Source organism: Lytechinus pictus, chromosome 18, assembly GCF_037042905.1.
Source record: "Lytechinus pictus isolate F3 Inbred chromosome 18, Lp3.0, whole genome shotgun sequence".
Classification (NCBI taxonomy): Eukaryota; Metazoa; Echinodermata; class Echinoidea; order Temnopleuroida; family Toxopneustidae; genus Lytechinus; species Lytechinus pictus.
The window spans coordinates 11,471,671-11,490,553 of record NC_087262.1 but is presented as its reverse complement, the minus strand read 5'-3'; the positions used below and the strand labels follow the sequence as shown (position 1 = coordinate 11,490,553).

The 18,883-nt window shown below is 35.7% G+C and overlaps 1 protein-coding gene across 1 annotated transcript; it reads left to right on the top strand.

The window, feature by feature from the left end:
- The first annotated feature begins 212 nt into the window (after nt 1-212).
- On the top strand, nt 213-18,009 carry LOC129281215 (sphingosine-1-phosphate lyase 1-like). Its single transcript, XM_064112976.1, has 11 exons — nt 213-285; nt 747-875; nt 1,737-1,825; nt 3,257-3,365; nt 5,646-5,744; nt 6,796-6,942; nt 9,325-9,445; nt 11,075-11,192; nt 12,784-12,930; nt 13,840-13,957; nt 17,793-18,009. The coding sequence occupies exons 1-11, from the start codon at nt 277-279 to the stop codon at nt 17,898-17,900; spliced, it is 1,194 nt and encodes a 397-aa protein (XP_063969046.1). The 5' UTR covers nt 213-276; the 3' UTR covers nt 17,901-18,009.
- Nucleotides 18,010-18,883: the final 874 nt, after the last annotated feature.

The window sequence follows — 18,883 nt, the reverse complement described above, 5'->3', positions numbered from 1 at the left end:
ATTTGTGTGTGGAATTTATAGCGGAGCAAATGTCATGGAACCTTCTCGACATCCAAACAGATGGACAGATTTTATTGTTTAAAAACAGTGCGAACATTGCTTTGTCAAAATTTAGCCGTTTTTCAGTGTCTTGGATTCCTAGACATAAGACATTTATCGTCAAGACAGAGACAAAGATTGGAAATGTATTCTTGTTTCTGCTTTTTTTTAGAGGAGATAGATTGGCAGGAAGGCAAGGTATCGGGGACAATTTACACCGGAGAAAACTATGGCATTATGGGACAGGTTAGTATTATAAGAGTGTATGATGCTGAATGGTGATGACGATGATGATGGTAGTGATGATGATGCTAATGATGGTGATGTTGTTGATGATGATCAGGGTGATGATGATATTGATGATGATGATGGTGGTGGTTAGGATGGTACTAATGATGATGATGGTGATGATGACAATGAAGATGATGGTGATGATGGTGAGGATAATGGTGATGTGATGATGATGAGGGTGATGATTAGGGTGGTGATGATGGTGATGATGATTGTGAGGGTGATGATGATAGTGATGATGATGGTGATGGTGATGATGATGATGATGATATTCATTGTCATGATGATAGAAATGATGATGATAATAATGAACATGATGATTATGATAAAGTTGATTATGATGATGAAGATGATGATGATCATCATCATAAAGTTGATGATATCTTTTTTTCACTTAATCTCTCTGCCCTGCACAGATCTTTGAGCTCTTCTGTAGCTCCAACCTTCTGCAGCCCGGTGTTTTCCCTGGAGCTAGGAAGATGGAGGCAGAGATTGTGGCTATGTGCTGTGATATCTTCAAAGGTGGCCCAGACTCATGCGGTACTGTAAGTCTCAAGTCCCTGTTTCTCAAAGCCTATCATCAATATCAAATTAAATGCTACTGTTATAAGTTTTTGAAATCCTGCAATTTGATTGGCCAAGGGAAAATTTGTCATTGAAATATTAAAAGCTATGATTTGACTGTTATTTGTTTATGAACTACTGCAATTTGTCTTCTTTTTATTTTTTGATATCAGTGACCAGTTTTAAGCTTTTTAGAAATCATGTAACTTGATTGGTCAACAGCAAATTTGTTAATTAAAGAAAATAAATATCAATGAGTTTCCAGCTAATGTAAGATTCTTAAGCCTTGCATTATGATTGGCGAGGATCAAATTTGTCTTTAATATTAATCTTGATATCAGTGACGAGTAACATGCTACGGTTACAAAGCTACCTAAAATCGTGTATTCTGATAGGCCAAGAGCAAATTTGCCATTACAAGTTGATGTGATAATCTTTTGTGAAATACTGCAATTCGTCCTCTTTATATCAATGAAAAGTTACAAGCTGCTGTTATAAGCTACTGAAGTCTTGCAGTTGACTTCAATTGCCAGGATCTAATTTGTCACAGACATTTATTTTGATATCAACGAAAAATTACATTTTACTTTTCAAAGCTTCTGAAATCCTGTTATATGATTGGTCAAGAGCAATTTGTCTTTGATAATTATTTTGATATCAATGGTATTTTAGAAAGATAGCGTTAAAAGCTTCTAAAATTAATTGGCCAATCATTTGATTTGAATCATGTACTGCTTATTTACAAGCAAAGGTGAATTGATTTGTCTCGCCATCCACATCTAATTGAACTCTACAAAAATGTTGCTCAGAACAAGGTTTTATCATTTTCATAATATTACTAGACCACTTCTGGAGGAACCGAAAGCATCTTACTAGCGTGTTTGGCTTACAGAGAGATGGCAAAAGCGAGAGGTGTGCGGAGACCAGAAATGTAAGATATTACATGTAGGTCTCGTATGCCCTTTAAGTCTTTTATTATTATATTACAATTAAAAACATATATGTCCAAACCCAAATTCTGAATCAAATCCTCAGTCTATTTCCTGTTGTGTGTCGTGGTCTAGTGGTTATGCCTCTCGTCTTTCAATGTGAGGGGCGAGGGTTCGATCCCACGCCATGGCGTGTTTTCCTTCAGCAAGATATTTACCCACATTGTGCTACACTTGACCCAGGAGATGAGGTGAAGGGGTACCTGGTATGAAGAAATTCCTTGAATGCTTGAGCGCCGGGGTAGTAATAGCATTATCATATTATTGTAACTTTGGCAAAAGTAGGCCTATCGTTAGTTGTAAATGAACAATGTGTGTTCATCATTTACATAGGTGTCAATGCAATTTAACAACATATTTTCATCAATATCTTTCATTTGAGCGATCTTTCCTTCCCCAAATTTTGCCTGAACATGCAACATACATGTACAAAGGGTGTTTCAGAAACAACAATTACTAAAATATGACTGATTTGTCACTTGCTTCCTTTTTGCCAAAGTTGGGCAGAACTGTTGTTATTATCGTCACATCAGCTTCACACCACACTTTCCTCTCACCATTGCTCTTTCATCAGTTCTTCTCAGAATCCCTGTTTTATTTCATGCACAGTAGGCTTGGTGGGGTGCGATATATTGCCTATTGTATCACTGCATAGAATATTCAAATCCTCTTGCTGAATAAGGCCTTTGGATGAACCATTATACAAGTAATGAATGTTTGTAAGTGCAATATACAGAATATTTCATCTTTCACTGAATGAAGTATTCTATCCATTGCATGAATAAAAAAACTCCACATTATTTGTTTTATATTTATATGATACCTTCAAATAGATTCTCCTCATTTGACATTATTTTTCTTTTAATTCGGATGCAAAAGTATTTTTTACGAGTAGGGCCAGTGGTCTTGATTGTCGAGCGTGCAAAGGACATGATCGTATGGATCCAAAAGGGCACATGTGATGATGTCATGGAAAAATGGGCTGAATGATCGATATCAAACAACCAATCAAATGATGTAAGATTTTTGGTGTCATATACAACAAAATATCCCATTTTTTTCTGTATTTTTTTCTTTTTTACACTTTTTTTTCAAAATGCATGATTACAGGTAACAATGATATTGTCGCAAACAAGGGTTCTGTTTCACAAAATTTGCCATTACAGTGTAAAGCTACAGTAACTGGAATCATTCAATGTGATTGGCTGATATTAAATTTGTTATAGAAATTGTGCATTTGTTATTAAAACAAGCTTAAGTCTTTATGAAGCAGTTTCCCGATTTGCTACAATTACATAAGAATGATGTTTTTGAACCCTATAAATGCTGTTGACGCTAAAAATCATAAACATTCTATTTTTTTAATTTGCTAGTATTCTTCCAGACTCTGGACATGCTGCTTTTGAGAAGGCTGCGCATCTATTTGGAATGAGAATTATAAGAACTCCCTTGAATAAGACCACATATGAAGCTGATGTAAAGGTATATGCAGGGACGAAAGACTAAATGCCATACTCTCTTGCACGTATATGTGACATACCACCCCAAAACCACCAATAGGTTGCCAGGGAAGGTTCTCATTTAAGAGCCCAAATAGCAGACTGGTCTTCAAAAAGCCCCCCCCCCAAAAAAAAAAAATATATATATATATAGCTTGTCTGAAGGAATATTTCTTTATTTTCTTACGTATTTCAAATTGTAAAGTTGAATAGAAAACAATGTACAAGAGTTTGACAAGTTATTGCGGACTGCTTCGAAGTTTCATTGAAATAGCACATTGAGTGCACATCTCATGCTTGAGTGAACACAAACTTCAAACGTTGTTTTCCTCCTATCTTCCGAAGCTCTCGCTTTGCTTTCTCTGCATTCAATTGAGTATTTGAGTGAGTTAGTGTTGATCAAGTTTGACAAATCACGTATCATTTTAAAGCTTAGGATACACTTGTTCAAACTTAATAAAAATCTCAAAATTCATTTTGGCCGACTTATTGTTGGTTTTGGGTGGCTGGTCACATATGTAGCAAGGAAAGGGGGGAGGGATCACTTGAATTGTAATAAGCATGTGTATGTATACATGTACATGTATGCCACCTAATCGGGGGCTCTGAAAAAAAATTCCCTGGTCTTGAAATAGGAATCTTTAGTGGTAATTATTGCATTACGTTTAATGTTCTGGAATGTACTTCCGTAGTACATTTGGCAAGAGTGAGATGCGTGATAACTTGCACCCAGTTAGTAATTTAGTGGTGTTCAACTTAACGGGAATACATGCACTTTGGTTCTCAGGAAGAATAATAATTGAAACTGTCAAAATAGCCTTTCTGATTTGTTTGGTACATCCATTTTTGTTTCACCTGCATAACAGAGTGAGACTACATGTACATTGTATAGGCGCCGCTTTTCCGACTACGGCGGCGGTGGCGGGGTCAACATCAAATCTAATAACCGAAGGCTAAGTTTTTGAAATGAGAGCATGACTTAGAAAGTATATGGACCTAGTTCATGAAACTAGGACATAGGAATTATCAAGTATTACTAAATATTCTGCCCGAGTGTCAGGTCACATGACCAAGGTCAAAGGTCATTTAGGGTCAATGAACTTTGGCCAAGTTCGGGGTATTTGTTAAATTACCATCATAACTGAAATTGTATGGGTCTAGTTCATAAAACTAAGACATATGAGTAATCAAGTATCACTGAACATCCTGTGCAAGTTTCAGGTCACATGATCAAGGTCATTAAGGTCTATGAACCTTGGCCATGTTGGAGGTAATTATTAAATTGCTGTCATAACTTTCAAAGTTTATGCATATAGTTTATGAATTGTGGGGGCAATCAAATATCACTGAAAAGTCTTGGGTCACATGATCAAGGTCAAATGTCATTTAGGGTCAATGAACATCGTATTGTATCATTATATGAATGGTGTTTTTTGTGAATAATTATTTTATAGTAGTTTTCAAAGTCAGCACTGCTGCTATATTGAATCGCGTAATGCAGGTACATGTAAGACTGCCAGAGGCGCTCCACAAATGGTGTATACTCTTTCAATACTAAAAACTGAAATATGACCATTCTGACCAAAACCACTTTTGATGACCTTCAGGGGGTTTTGCCATGCCTGGGATCTTTCGCATAAAACTTTTGCCTCAAAAAAAAAACTCTGGCAAACAAAGTTATGCAAATGAAAATAACATCGTTATTATATCCAAATTCTTATTTTCAAATCCATAAAAATTGAAATATTGTGTAATTCAAACAATAAAAAAAAAATTGTGAGTGAGGGACATGATCAATTTTCTCATTTGCATGTGACCAAATTTGCATATAACTATCTTGTGAAAAATAAGCGAAACCTCAAAATATCATAACTTTCTTATGTTACATCCGATTTTGATGAAATTTTCATGCTTGTCTGATTTTTTTCTCTATTGATTTAAATCAACACTTTTCTGAGGTAGACTTGACCTTTAAAGTCATTCATAACTTTACAAATGGCTTTATGAAACACCCACCAGATCCGGTTTTCTTAATTGCGTTGACCAGTGATACTTGAATGTTCTCATCTGACAAATGCATAGAAAAGGTGTATACTCTTTCAAGACTAATAACTGAAATTTATAATTATGTGTGTGGAGCATCATATAAAGTATTATCAAACCCTGGTAACAATGATGCTAATGTGTTTTGCGATTATTTTTATCATTGTGTACACTTCTCCGTTTGTTATTTGAATTTTTTGGCTATATTTTCCAATTGCAGGCCATGAAACGGATGATAAACAAGAATACCTGTATGTTGGTTGTCTCTGGTCCAAGTTTTCCACATGGAATCATTGATCCTATCTCAGAAGTTGCCAGGGTAAGATTGATTAATCCCTTTCACATCCCTTCCCCTCATCCATGCTTTCCACATGGAGACATTGATCATATTTTAGAAGTTGCCAGGGTATTTATCCCTTTCACCCCCCCTTCTATGCTTTCCACATTGAGTCATTGATCTGATCTCAGAAGTTGCCAGGGTAAGACTAATTAATCCCTTTCCAACCTCCCCCATCTATGCTTTCCGCATGACATCATTTATCCTATCTCAGAAGTTGCCAGGGTAAGATTAATTAATCCCTTTCACCCCCCTCTATACTTTCCACACGGAGTCATTGATCATATCTGAGAGGTTGCCAGGGTAAGATTGATCACCATTTCATCCACCCCCATCTGCTTGTATTGATGTTACTTTCCTTATACAGTAATCTAGATTTGCCACTCTTGCACCCACATGTACATTTCAAGGAAGGAATTCATGGATGCTGTGAGTCTCCCCCCCCTAAAGTGGAGCGTTGTGGCCCAGTAGATTAGTCTCCGGACTTTGAAACAGAGGGTTATGCGTTCAAATCCCACCAATGTTGTAGTTTCCTTCACCAAGAAATTTGATCCACATTGCACTGCTCTCGAACCACAATACCAAGTATCAAGTGCAGTAGAGTATACACATTTAACTGTGCTATATAAATTGTCATATTAATGTTCATATTCTAAAGTGCATGTTACAATTCCAATTCAGTTGGTACATGTACATGTATGAATGTACAATATTCTCTAAAAAAGTTTTAAAAATGTGGAGGATATGATATAAAAATGTTATATTGGATGAACTTTTGCAATTTCTATGTATTTTGATTGTGTACCCACTCAAATATGATACATGTATGTTGCTATTCTGCGGTTACAACAGTGTAATCTGTTAAATTACAGAAACTCGTTAAAAGACGTTAGCAATTGAAAAGATGTCACCATTTGCTGACATTGCTATTGATTACAGAATATTTGTTAGTTTAAGATAAATTGAACTTCATGTTTTTTTACCAAACAATTACAGATAACATTATAAACTTTTTCACCCTTTTTGACCCCAGCTCGGTGTGAAGTACAACATCCCCGTTCACATTGACATGTGCATGGGCGGTTTCTTGTACCCGTTCTTGAGATTAGGGGGGCATGACATACCCCCTGCGGATTTCAGCGTGGCAGGTATCACCAGTATATCAGCCGATTTACACAAGGTAGGAATGTACTGTAATGAATGCAATTCTTGGAACAAGTTATTATCTTTAGACCCATCTCACAGGGGGGGGGGGAGCATTTTATCAACATTTTTGTCCGACAAGTTGTCAGATCTGACAACTTTCCTTGAACCTGATTGGCTGAGAGGTACTGTTACTATGGTAATTTTCGGATAAAACAGGACTTGTCAGATAAAATCCTTGCATAAAATGCTCCCCAGAATACCCTCCCCCATAATCTGTCCTCTAAGCGTTCACGTTGAAATCGACATACTGTACGGACAATTCCTCCTAAAAATGATCCAACTATAGTAGATGATAATTTATGCCTGAAAGTCAGAGGAAAGCTTTCATTAATGAAATGATCTTAGAGTTCCTCTAGGAGTGCACCTATCTCATTATCAAATGCAAATGTAAATCCATTCCTGGACAAGATAAACAGCTAGAGGACAAGGTCTTGTTTATTTTTATAGGAAGATAAAGTACAACTAAAGCTGTCTTTAGATTGGAGTTATTTACAATTTGATAAACCTGACGTTATTTCCTAATCATCTTTTTTTGGGTTTACTATATCCGAAAATATCCTGTAATCTGATGTGTTTAAATTGGATCAGATGACATTTCAATTGATTGCACTTTAGCTTCCACACGTACCATACAGGTGCATGTACATGTATTTTGGCCTATAGGTGCATTTGTTATCATGCATGACTTAATTGTACTTGGAAGGATTTGAATTAGGCATTCATGACCAAATAGATCAAGTTTTTGCAAAGTATGTGTACACTGATGACTGGACAACCTGAATTTACAAATCGTTTTGGGTCAGCCTAGAGGGAAGAGGGAAAACAAAAAGCTAATAATTTTTGAAACAATATTGTTAATGAAACATTTTGTAATTGAATAATTTATCACAATAATCCAGTTTGTAGTTCCTTTCTGCGCATGATCAAAAGATTCTACGCATGATCAGAGGAAGGTACTAAAGTGACATGGTGGTTTAAAATCTAATGAGATAAGCACCGTTTTTAATGTCTTGATTATTCATATATTCTTTTAAATAGTGGTTTTCATTTACATCCACAAAAAACAACAATGCGTCAACGAATGACTGGTAGTTCACAGTTTGCCAAGTACATTGTGCAACATGCTATGATATGCATTCAAAGTAGGAATGCAACAAATACCTTCATAAAGTGTTCATTGGTGTGCTATTCTAGTCACCTGGTCTATTCAATTTCTTCATCCTGCTATGTAAGGCAAGCTTACATAATATCTTGCTTTGAAATCTGCCTATCATAATGAAAGAAATGAAAGGTCATTTGACCAAAATTGTCCATGAAGTAACTACGAACTGGTCTATTCAAATGTGAAACTTCTGAAATGTGATGCAAAGTGATATTTCTACATGTAGGTTGATAGCATGAGCTGTTCTTAGTAATAGAATGACAGCTACTTGCTTCTGTATGAAAATAAGACACCCACGATTCCTAAAGGCAATCTGTCTTGAGCTCTAATTGTGAGTAGATAATTTTTTTTGTCTGTTATTGATGTGGATCCTTGTTATTTGATAACCCATCCCAATCTCAAATCTACGACCGGTCAGTATACTTTACTTATGACCGCTAATCACTGGCCATTAGTAAAGCTACATGCTAGGCCAAGTAAATGACCAGTCATGTACTGTATGTGTGCGCGCACAGCCAATCATATCAAAAGGATCCATTTCATCTCAAAACAATGACTGGTCATTGTAGTTTACTCATGACCGCTCATCAATGCTCATCACCGGTTATAAGTCAATCTACATGTATGTGCTAGGCCAAATAAATGATTAGTCACATGCGCACACATTCAGTCATATCATTAGGATCCTCTCCGTCATTTAAAAATCTTTATAATCTCATAAGAGGAGAATAGCATTTCTTCATTTTTTGCCTTCTACCCTTAAAGGCCACTGCACACCATACGACTGGTCCACGATCCGATTTTTGTACAAATTGCATTTTGCTCATTTTCTGAAAAGTATCTTTTTACTTGAGTTTCAAATTAACAGTAAGAATACTAATATATAATATATTCGATGATTGCAAGCCTTTATTTTTGTGACAAGACCAAATTAGTTTGAACTCTTAGCCAATCGTACGATTGCTATGACGTCATTACGACTAGATATTAAATTTGCTTTTATTTTGATAAGGATGATAGCATAGTCACAGTTTCAAACATAGGAAATTGTATGATGATTTAGAACTTGAACAGTAAAATATTCCATGTCTCAATATAAGCATCAAATTATACTACGTTTTATTCAAAAATCGGGTCGCAGACCAATCGAAAGATGTGTGGTGGCCTGTATATTCTTCTTTGACCTTTATCCAGTATGGCAAAGCACCCAAAGGAAGCTCTGTTGTCATGTACAGTGAACAGAAGTATCGTCTAGGACAGTTCTTCGTGTTGACTGACTGGATGGGAGGGATCTATGCTTCCCCTACCCTGGCAGGTTGGTGCATGGTTGCCTCTTCTTTCTTCCTGGCCTGGGGCGATTATGGCGACTGCCACGGTAACAGGGCTCAGCAGCCAATCAAAATCAAGGTTACCATGGTAGTTGCCATTATGGCAAAGTTACAACAGTTGTAACTCTTCATGAAACGGGTCCCAGGTGGGCGTTTCGTAAAGCTGTTTGTAAAGATACGCACGACTGGAACATGTTCTTAGGTCATAAATCAATTACATAGGGATATCACATAGAACAAGAAAGGATCACCAGTCGTGCGTAAAGTCATTGTATTACGAACAGCTTTATAAAACACTCACCTGATCTAGCATCTCTACCTATTTCTAAGGACATTTTATTAACACCGGACTATTGTTGATGGCGCAGTCACATTTTGCCTGCGATGGCCGTCCTGCGAGTCAAAAACAGCAGTTTTTATGATTTTTGTACCAGTTTCCTGTATGTCATATATATAGAAATCTGTAAGATGGCTGTTTTTGTGTCACTGTGCATACACATTAAGGGAAATGTGACTGCAGCACTGCACCATACTATACTTTAACCCTGTACCAAAAGTTTTCATTTTCGCAAGGGCCAAATTTTCAGCCTAACCCTCTGAGAAGGAAATACCTGCTCTTCTCACACAAAATTCAATAATCCTGGATGAGTAATAGCCATTCATGAGTGCCTATCTCTAATTGGACAACAGCGCTGGTTCCATCGCCCCTAGGGTATACATTGAGTACCGTCCTTTGTCAGGTTTCTTTTCTCACAAGTAACCCCAGACTACCCGGCTAATCCTGCTATTTTTCAATGCCAAATAATGCATAAATATTGTGAACCAAGAATGTGGGCTAAGCTTAACCTCAGAATATAAGTGGGGCTAACTTGCCATTAAACCCCTCCCATAAATTACAGGGTTAAGGAATATTTTGCCTGTGAGAAAAGGATATATTCCTTGTGTGTACTTATAGGTCCAATGTACTTTCACATGTAGATTGCAAACAGTGCAAAATTCATTATTGTATTTGTTTATAATTTGAAAAAGATGGATGTGTATGTATAATTATAACAAGAATAATAATGGTATTTTATTTTAAGACTGTTCGCAGCAGGAGCTTAATTGTACAGAGCTTTTACATGTAAAAACAAAAGAAAACATAACTACATGTACATTAGTACTTTATGAGAAATAATATCTATTTATCATCTATCATTCAAATGACTCATTTTATTCAAAGATTAAGAAGAAGGAAAAGAAAGAGAAAATGAAGAGGAGGAAAGTGAAGAGGAAGGAGGAAATGGAGATGAGGAAAAGGAGGAGGAGGAAAAGAAGGTATAAAGAGGAGGAGAAAGTGTAGAAGGAGAAAGAAAAGATAAGCTAGGAAAAAAAGGTGAAGATTTAGAATACAGTTAAGAAAATAATCTGTTTGGGTGTGCACTTATTTCTTATTACATATTTTTTTTGTAGTGTGGTGGTGGTGGTGGTAGTAGTAGTAGTAGTAGCAGCAGTAGTAGTGTTGGTGTTGTTATCATTATTATTAGAAATAGAATAAGTTGGCTCCCACTGTGGGCCGTTGGGCAGTATACCCAAAGAAGAAGAAATAGTTTCCAACTTTTCAATAATCTTTTCAGGAACTCGATCTGGTGCAGTGATAGCTACGGCATGGGCAGCTCTAATGCTCCAAGGCTTCGATGGATATATCCAGCATGCTGACAGAGTTATCAAAACAAGAGAATCCATTGAGAAAAGGTACATGTAGGCTCGTAACCACTTGGTCAACTACCAGATGGTCTGATTCTCAGATAACCTTACAGCATTTAGTTCAATCTTCAGCCAACACCACTATTCACTAGACCCACTTGGTGTGCTTTAAGGTGGTCTAATTCTTAGATCCAAGACCCAACATTATTGACTAAAGCCACTTGGTCTACTAGCAGAAGGTCTAATTCTCAGATTGCCTTACTACTATCATTGACTATTATAGACCTGCTTGGTCTTCTACCAGATGGTCTAATTCTCATATTGCCAAACACTATCATTGACTAAACCCACTTGGTCTACTATCAGATGGCCAAACACTATTGACTAAACCCACTTGGACTATTGCCAGATTTTCTAATTGATTGATTGATTGATTGAATTTATTCTTCATTTCAAACAAATTTACAAAGTAAGTACATGTAGGAACAAATCAGAATATGAATAACAGAAATGAAAAAAGGGAACTCACTGGAAAATACTAATAGAAATTAAGAATGTTCAATAAAATAATTGAAAATACTAATGGGGTCAAGCTTCGTATGTTTATGCACTATATAAAATTAATACAATCAATACAACATAATCATACCCATGGTATAAAAGAAAATATTAATAACAGGAAAAAACAAAGACAGTGTACAGAGGAGGACAAGACAGGACAAAACGGGAAAGAGAAACAAAAAAACACAAAAAACACTACAGAAAACAGTCCAAAAGACCAAAGTAAAACAGACAAAACAAACAAGAAAACTGCACATTAAGAATTAAAAGAGAAGACAAAAGTGTAAGAAGAGGGGAAGAGAGAATAAGAAAAAGAAAAAGAGGAGGAAGCTGCTTATTAGAGACGTTGGAGATCTGCGGTTTTGTGGAGAAGAATTTTCTTTAACCCATTACTGAAACTAAAATGTGTCGGTTCATTGCGCACCGATTCAAAAAGAGAGTTCCAAAGTTTTGTACCGGTAAAAATAAATGTTTTATTCAGAAGGATGGTTCTAGCTCTTGGTGGGTGAAATAGTCTGGCAGACGGTGTTGGATAATGATGAATATTGACATTTTTAGTGAACATGGAATAAAAAAACGTTTGGTAGTTCATTTCTATCTAAATTATACATAAGCTTTCCATATAAATCACCGACCTTCAAAATATTATGATTGTAGAAAAGTGCATCAGTGTGTGAACGAAAAATCTGTTTGACAAATGATGCGCTTAACCTTTTTCTGCAAAAGTATAATTCTGTTGACGAGGTAGTCAGCACAATTTTCCCATGCTATTATACCATAGTTTAAGTGCAGCAGAATCAAAGTTGAATACAAATTCTCAGGACACCTTACACTATCATTGACTAAAACCATGTTTTCTCCTACCAGATGGTCTAATTATCATCTAATTGTTGATCAATTTTGATATGTTATCCATCATTGTAAAGCTTTGGATGTGCTCTTCCAGGCTCAACGAAAAACTCAAAATATATTTTATGCAACATATTGTTGGTTTGGGGTTGGCTGGTCACATTTTTAAAATTGAATTACCCACATGTATATTCAATTGTTTGCATAACCTTGACATTTCTCATTTCAGAATTAGAGAGGTTGAGGGCATCTATGTGATTGGCCAGCCAAAAGTGAGTGCTTTTACCATAGCATCCACTGTCTTTGACGTCTTCCGCCTGGGCACTGCCCTGACAGAGAAGGGATGGCAGATGTACACTGTTCAAAATCCATCAGGGTAAGTTAAGATATGGAGCTCATGGTTTGGATGATGATGATTATGATGATGATGATAGTGGTGATGATGATGATGTTGATGATGATGGTGATGATGATAATGATGGTGTTGATGAGGATGATGTTGATGGTTACGATGATGATGATGATGATGATGATGTTGATGGTAGTAATGATGATGGAGATGATTATGATGGTGATGATGATGAGTGATGGTAATGATGATGCGGATGTAGGTGGTTGGTATTATGACATACTACATACTCCTTTGTTATTATGCAGAAATCTTGATGGTGATACGTGTGATGATTCTTATGACTATTTTTATTCTGTTGAGGATAATGTTGATGATTCTGTTGAAAAATATTGAAAAATCTTGTGATAAAATAGTTCCATTCTATCGTCAAGTTTTCATTCCTCTCTTTCCTTCAGTAACTCAACATATCTGTGCTGCTTCTTCTGCACACTTGCACACCCCATACTACATCCTAAATTCTGGAACAATCTTCCATTCATGAGGCCCGCACTGTCAATTCATTTAAAAAAAATTTATCATGACTTAACTTACATGTATAAGTCAATCCTCTTAATTTATTATTATGTAGCTTTCCTTTGTCACTTCATCTTTCTAATTTTATATTGTGGTGCGCATAGAAACATGTAAATGACACATTATCATTATTATTATTAGTAGTAGTATAGTAGTATCATCATCATCATCATCACTATCATCATCATTATTATACTATCATTATCATTTCTATTATTTTAATTCTTCTTTTTTTCTTTATCTTTGTCTTCCTCCTTCCTATTCCTCTCATCTTCTTCCTCTCATTATTATTATTATAATTTCTGTTGCTATCATTATAATGATCGTAACCAGTATTGTTATTATTATCTCTTCTACCAGTCTATGTATGACTGTTACTGATCTACTGAGCAAGGAGACGGCTGATCAGTTGGTATCCGATGTCAAGGAATGCACCGCAGAGATCATGAAAGACCCCAATGCCAAAGCGCAAGGCATGGTAAGCATGTAGAGGTCAATCTAGAAACAGTCAGACTGCAGGAAATAAGCAAGATTTGTCCTAATCCTCTCGTGGCTGAATTCACCTCCCTGCAAAATCTTGTGAATTGTGAGACTTTTTTCTCATACCACTTCATCTTTAAATACATGTAGAATTGAATATTATCGCACCGTAGGAAAGAGTAGATGTTGCCCTTTTATATTTGTCATTTATTTTGAATGAAGTATTTTGATAAATAAGTGAGTTTCGGGCCTGAAAAGATGTATTTGTTTTCTCTTACAAATTGTGCAAAACTTATTTTTAGTCCAAATACTATTTATATCATCATACAGCTCATTCTCTGTACTTTCTCATGTCACACTTGAAATGTGGCACCTTGGAAATTGGTCAAGATCAAGATACAAGATTTTTGAAGAAATTTCTGAGTAATATGAAATCCAGAGTTCCGATTGGCTGGATGTTTCAAAACAACAGGCATGGGTAATTCTAAGAGATTACTGCATGGTGACTGTGATCTTGGAGAGGCCCCCCACTGAAACCATTGGAATTTGGGTGGGTGTGTTGTCTCTTTGACCAATCAGAGTGCAATATTCTTGTTTTCAACCTGCTGAATGTACTTGGCCTATTTAGAAAAGGTGGATCTTGACCCATTTAAAGCACCTCTTATACAACCTATATCATATTAAAGCTTATGTCTTCAGCTTTATCATATGATCTAAAAATCATTTGGGCTCAAACTGAAATAAAGTGTAAAACAAAAACTTTTATCTGATGAAAATAATTATAACGTAATTTAGATCAAAGTTTAACATATATTACAAATTGTTTTTAAAAATCAGACACATTGCCTGAAAGAATAATTCTTCTTTATAAAGATACCAAAAACATGAAAATTTGATCAATATTTAGAGCAAGAAAGGCTGAATAAAAAGGTGTTTTAGTACACACCCAGCTCATTAAATAAGCAAAACCTTTCTAGTCATGAATTTTTGAGGACCTGCTGACTGACCGTTAAAGGTCTATTTGTTTTGCCACAGTCACAATAGGCAAAACCAACTACAGGGGGCCGATTCATAAAGCTGTTCATATTAAGTTAAGAGCGACTTTAAGAACGACTTGTGATTCTTTCTTGTCGTAAATGGTGTACACCAAAGTGTTAATTGACAATGGTTTAGCATGTAACATTAACCTTAGTAATTGATAATGGGAGTGATTTCTATTATTGATTAGATTGATTATTGTGCGTGCATCCATTCATCAGATTACGTGTCTAATAATGTGCGTATTGCCGTTTTAGCATGACCCAAGTTACACTTAGCTCTTTGTGAAACACCACCCCCCCCCTGATTTGGTACGCAATGAAGTCACCGGTCGTGCCTAGATCATAAGACACCACCAGGGCCCCGTCTTACAAAGAGTTGCGATTGATCCAATCAATCGTAATTCTATGGAAATCCATAAGTGTCATAATTTTTTTTACAGGAAATTTGCAAAATGTCCTTTGTAAACAAAGGAGATCACACCAAATTGTCAAGAAATCAATGAATTTATGGATATACATTCATATCTAGATTTTTTTGTGGAACAAACATGCATTTTATATTTTTACTTTGCTGGCTTTCCATAGTTGCGATTGATCGGATCAATCGCAACTCTTTGTAAGACGGGTCCCTGCTGGTTGGCCCGCAGCGTCAACATCTAAAATGCATGTTTGTTCAAAATATTTTCTAGACATAATGTATAATCATACATATACTGTATCATTCTCTTGAAGATTCAGTGTGATTCTCTTTGTTTACTACGGAGATAATACAAATTTCCTGAAGAATTTTTTTTGGCATGGATGGATTTCCATACAATTGAGATTGATTGGATCAATCGTAACTTTTTGAAAGACGGGGCCCTGGGTGGTTTTTCATGAAAGAAATCATAGTGATTGTCACTGACAAGTTTGCTCTGAGCCAATCAGATGCAAGGATTTTGGTAGCTTATAACAAAAAGCCAGTGAAAATCACTATTTGCTTCGTGAAATGATCCCCAGGTCGTATGTACAGATTTCCAGTAGCAAACAGGTATTAAGAGTTCCCAATATAAATAATAAAGTCAATATAGATTGAATCAGCAAAATCAAACAGAAGAATAAATACATAACAGAAATGTTTCGTTAAGTTAATTTTAATGTTATATCTCACAACAGCAGCAATTTTGACAAGTCAATCTGTGTATAAAAGTGTAATCATAAAAATAATGAAAACCTATATATAATTCCTAAACTTCTCATAAACATGGGTCACTATATTCTGTCAATATTTTTTTATCTCCCAGTGACAGACATCTGGGCCCCATCTTACAAAGAGTTATGATTGATCCAATCAATCGTAACTCTATGGAAATCCATCAGTGTCATAATTTTTTTCTACAGGAAATGTGCAAAATGTTTTTTGTAAACAAAGGAGAACACACTGAACTGTCAAGAAATCAATGAATTTACGGATATACATTCATATCTAGAAACAATTTTGAGCAAATACATGTATGCATTGTATATGTTGACTTTGCTGGCTTTCCATACTAGCGATTGATCGGATCAATCGCAACTCTTTGTAAGACGGGCCTCAGATCTGCCTCAATAATGATAATACATGTATGTCACACGTATAGCATGCCTAATAGTTTGTTCCTAGGCACAGTGGTTCTGTTGCTTCAGCTGATATTAGGATATTTTTTAAACAATATAAAGCTGATACGGATGACTTTAATGATATAATACTATACTATGAAAACAAATAACTTTACTTTCTATCAAAGTGCATTTTGTCTTTTTCCTGATACTTCAGGGACATTGCCACTCTCTTATTATCGTTTATGATTTGGATAATTCTCAAAAAGGGTTTGCTGTACTATAAATGTGCAAAACTTCCAATCATTTTTAAAAAGGGCCTTGCACATTTTTTTTTTTTTTTTTTTTGGGGGGGGTTCAGGATTCTGAACCCTCTAATAATATATTTTATTTATAAAGTGTTGTACTACATGTATACTCTTAATAAATATAAGGTAAAATTTATTGACTTTCATCAACAAGAAGGTCCTTTAAAAATGAAGGCTGAATTAGAATTACTGTGATGAAAGTAATGCATGTATAATGAAACATGGCAATGATAATTACACATACATGTACGTATTATGGTTCATTTCATGAACTATTTCACATACACTAATAATAATAATAATAATAATATATAGCATTTATGAGTCGCCAATTATCTAGTTGCCTATTCAATAGTGCACTATACTTGTATATTACCCTGGCTTTAGCTCCAGCTGCTAATGGCGCTTGGTGCATTCAAGGAATTAATCCTGCCGGGTACCCATTTATCTCACTAAGGTTGGGTGCATCACAATATGGATCAATTTCTTGCTGAAGAAAGGTATGCCATGGCTGGGTATTGAACCCACGACCCTCTGTTTCAGAGTCCAGAAGCGAATCCACTGAGCCACAAATGTACATTTATCATACATGCAGAAATTAGAATTCATCTGAATATGAACTCCTGATAAATATGTCTAAATTTACAAACTACATAAGAAATAGTATATCAGAATTCTGAGTTAAAGTTATATTATTTTTTTAATACATGATACTAAAAAAATCAGTTGAAAATAAATGACCATATATAAAAACGATATATCAGAATTCTGAGATTAAATTATATTCAATAAAAATATTATTTTTTAGTATAAGATTGTAAGAAATGAGTTAAAAAGTAAATATTAACAAAATTTGATGATAAACGAAAAGTTTTATTGTGCCAATTAACTCTTCTCCTATTTTCAGGCGGCAATCTATGGCATGGCGGCGACTCTGCCCGATCGGTCTTTGGTTGCTGATTTTGTTTGTGGATATCTGGATGCCTTTTACACTACAGATAACCAGCAACAGTGATTTCCATCCAAGTCTGAAATAACGACACCTGAGGTTTCTAATCTACACTCTAAATCCTGCTATAGATCCTCAACAAGCAATAGCGATTTCCATCCAAGTCTGAAATAATGACGCCTTTCGACATCCGAGGTTTCTAATCTACACTCTAAATCCTGCTATAGATCCTCAACAAGCAACACTGATTTCCATCCAAGTCTGAAATAATGACACCTCTCGACACCTGAGGTTTCTAATCTACACTCTAAATCCTGCTATCCTCAATAAGCAAAAGTGTGACGTAATGAATACTAATGACACCTCATGACACCTGATCCACACTCTTTAGCCTCCTATCCCCAATGGGCAATAGTGAATAATGACACCTTCAGTCGAGAACCTGCTATGCTCTACCACCAATGGTGAATTAGATGTCACACCCAAGTCTGAAATAATGACACCTCTTGACACCTGATGTACACTTTGCCTGCTATGGAATTCAGAAGTCAAACCTGGGCAATTCATAAAATAATTAAGTATGTCTTCATTCATGTACATCCAACCCCCATTCTTATCTCCATGAACTGCTCAAGCTATGATCATTTAAAAGCGTTATACCATGTAAACTTTTATTTCAACTAGAAAATAAAAATAATCATGTCAGGAAAGTTAAATTTTGTGATTTTAGGTACTCTGTATTATGACAGATACTGTGTAATGCACTATTCATGTATATGTACATGTATATTCCACATATTGCCTAATATTTGGACAAAAATGTCTTTCGCTTTAGGAGAGCAAAGTTAGCTGGCTCCACTGATGTTACCTCACCATAGTTTTTCCTGTTCTGTTCATACTTCGTGGGTCAGCAAATTACAATCCCCTTCCCGTGGAAGAAGAGGATAATTACTCGTATCTTCGAACATAACAGAAATGGAAAATGGTTTAGTGTAAGTGTTTGGTCTTGAGTTATGCATTGCCATGGAATATCATTCCTTTCTTACATG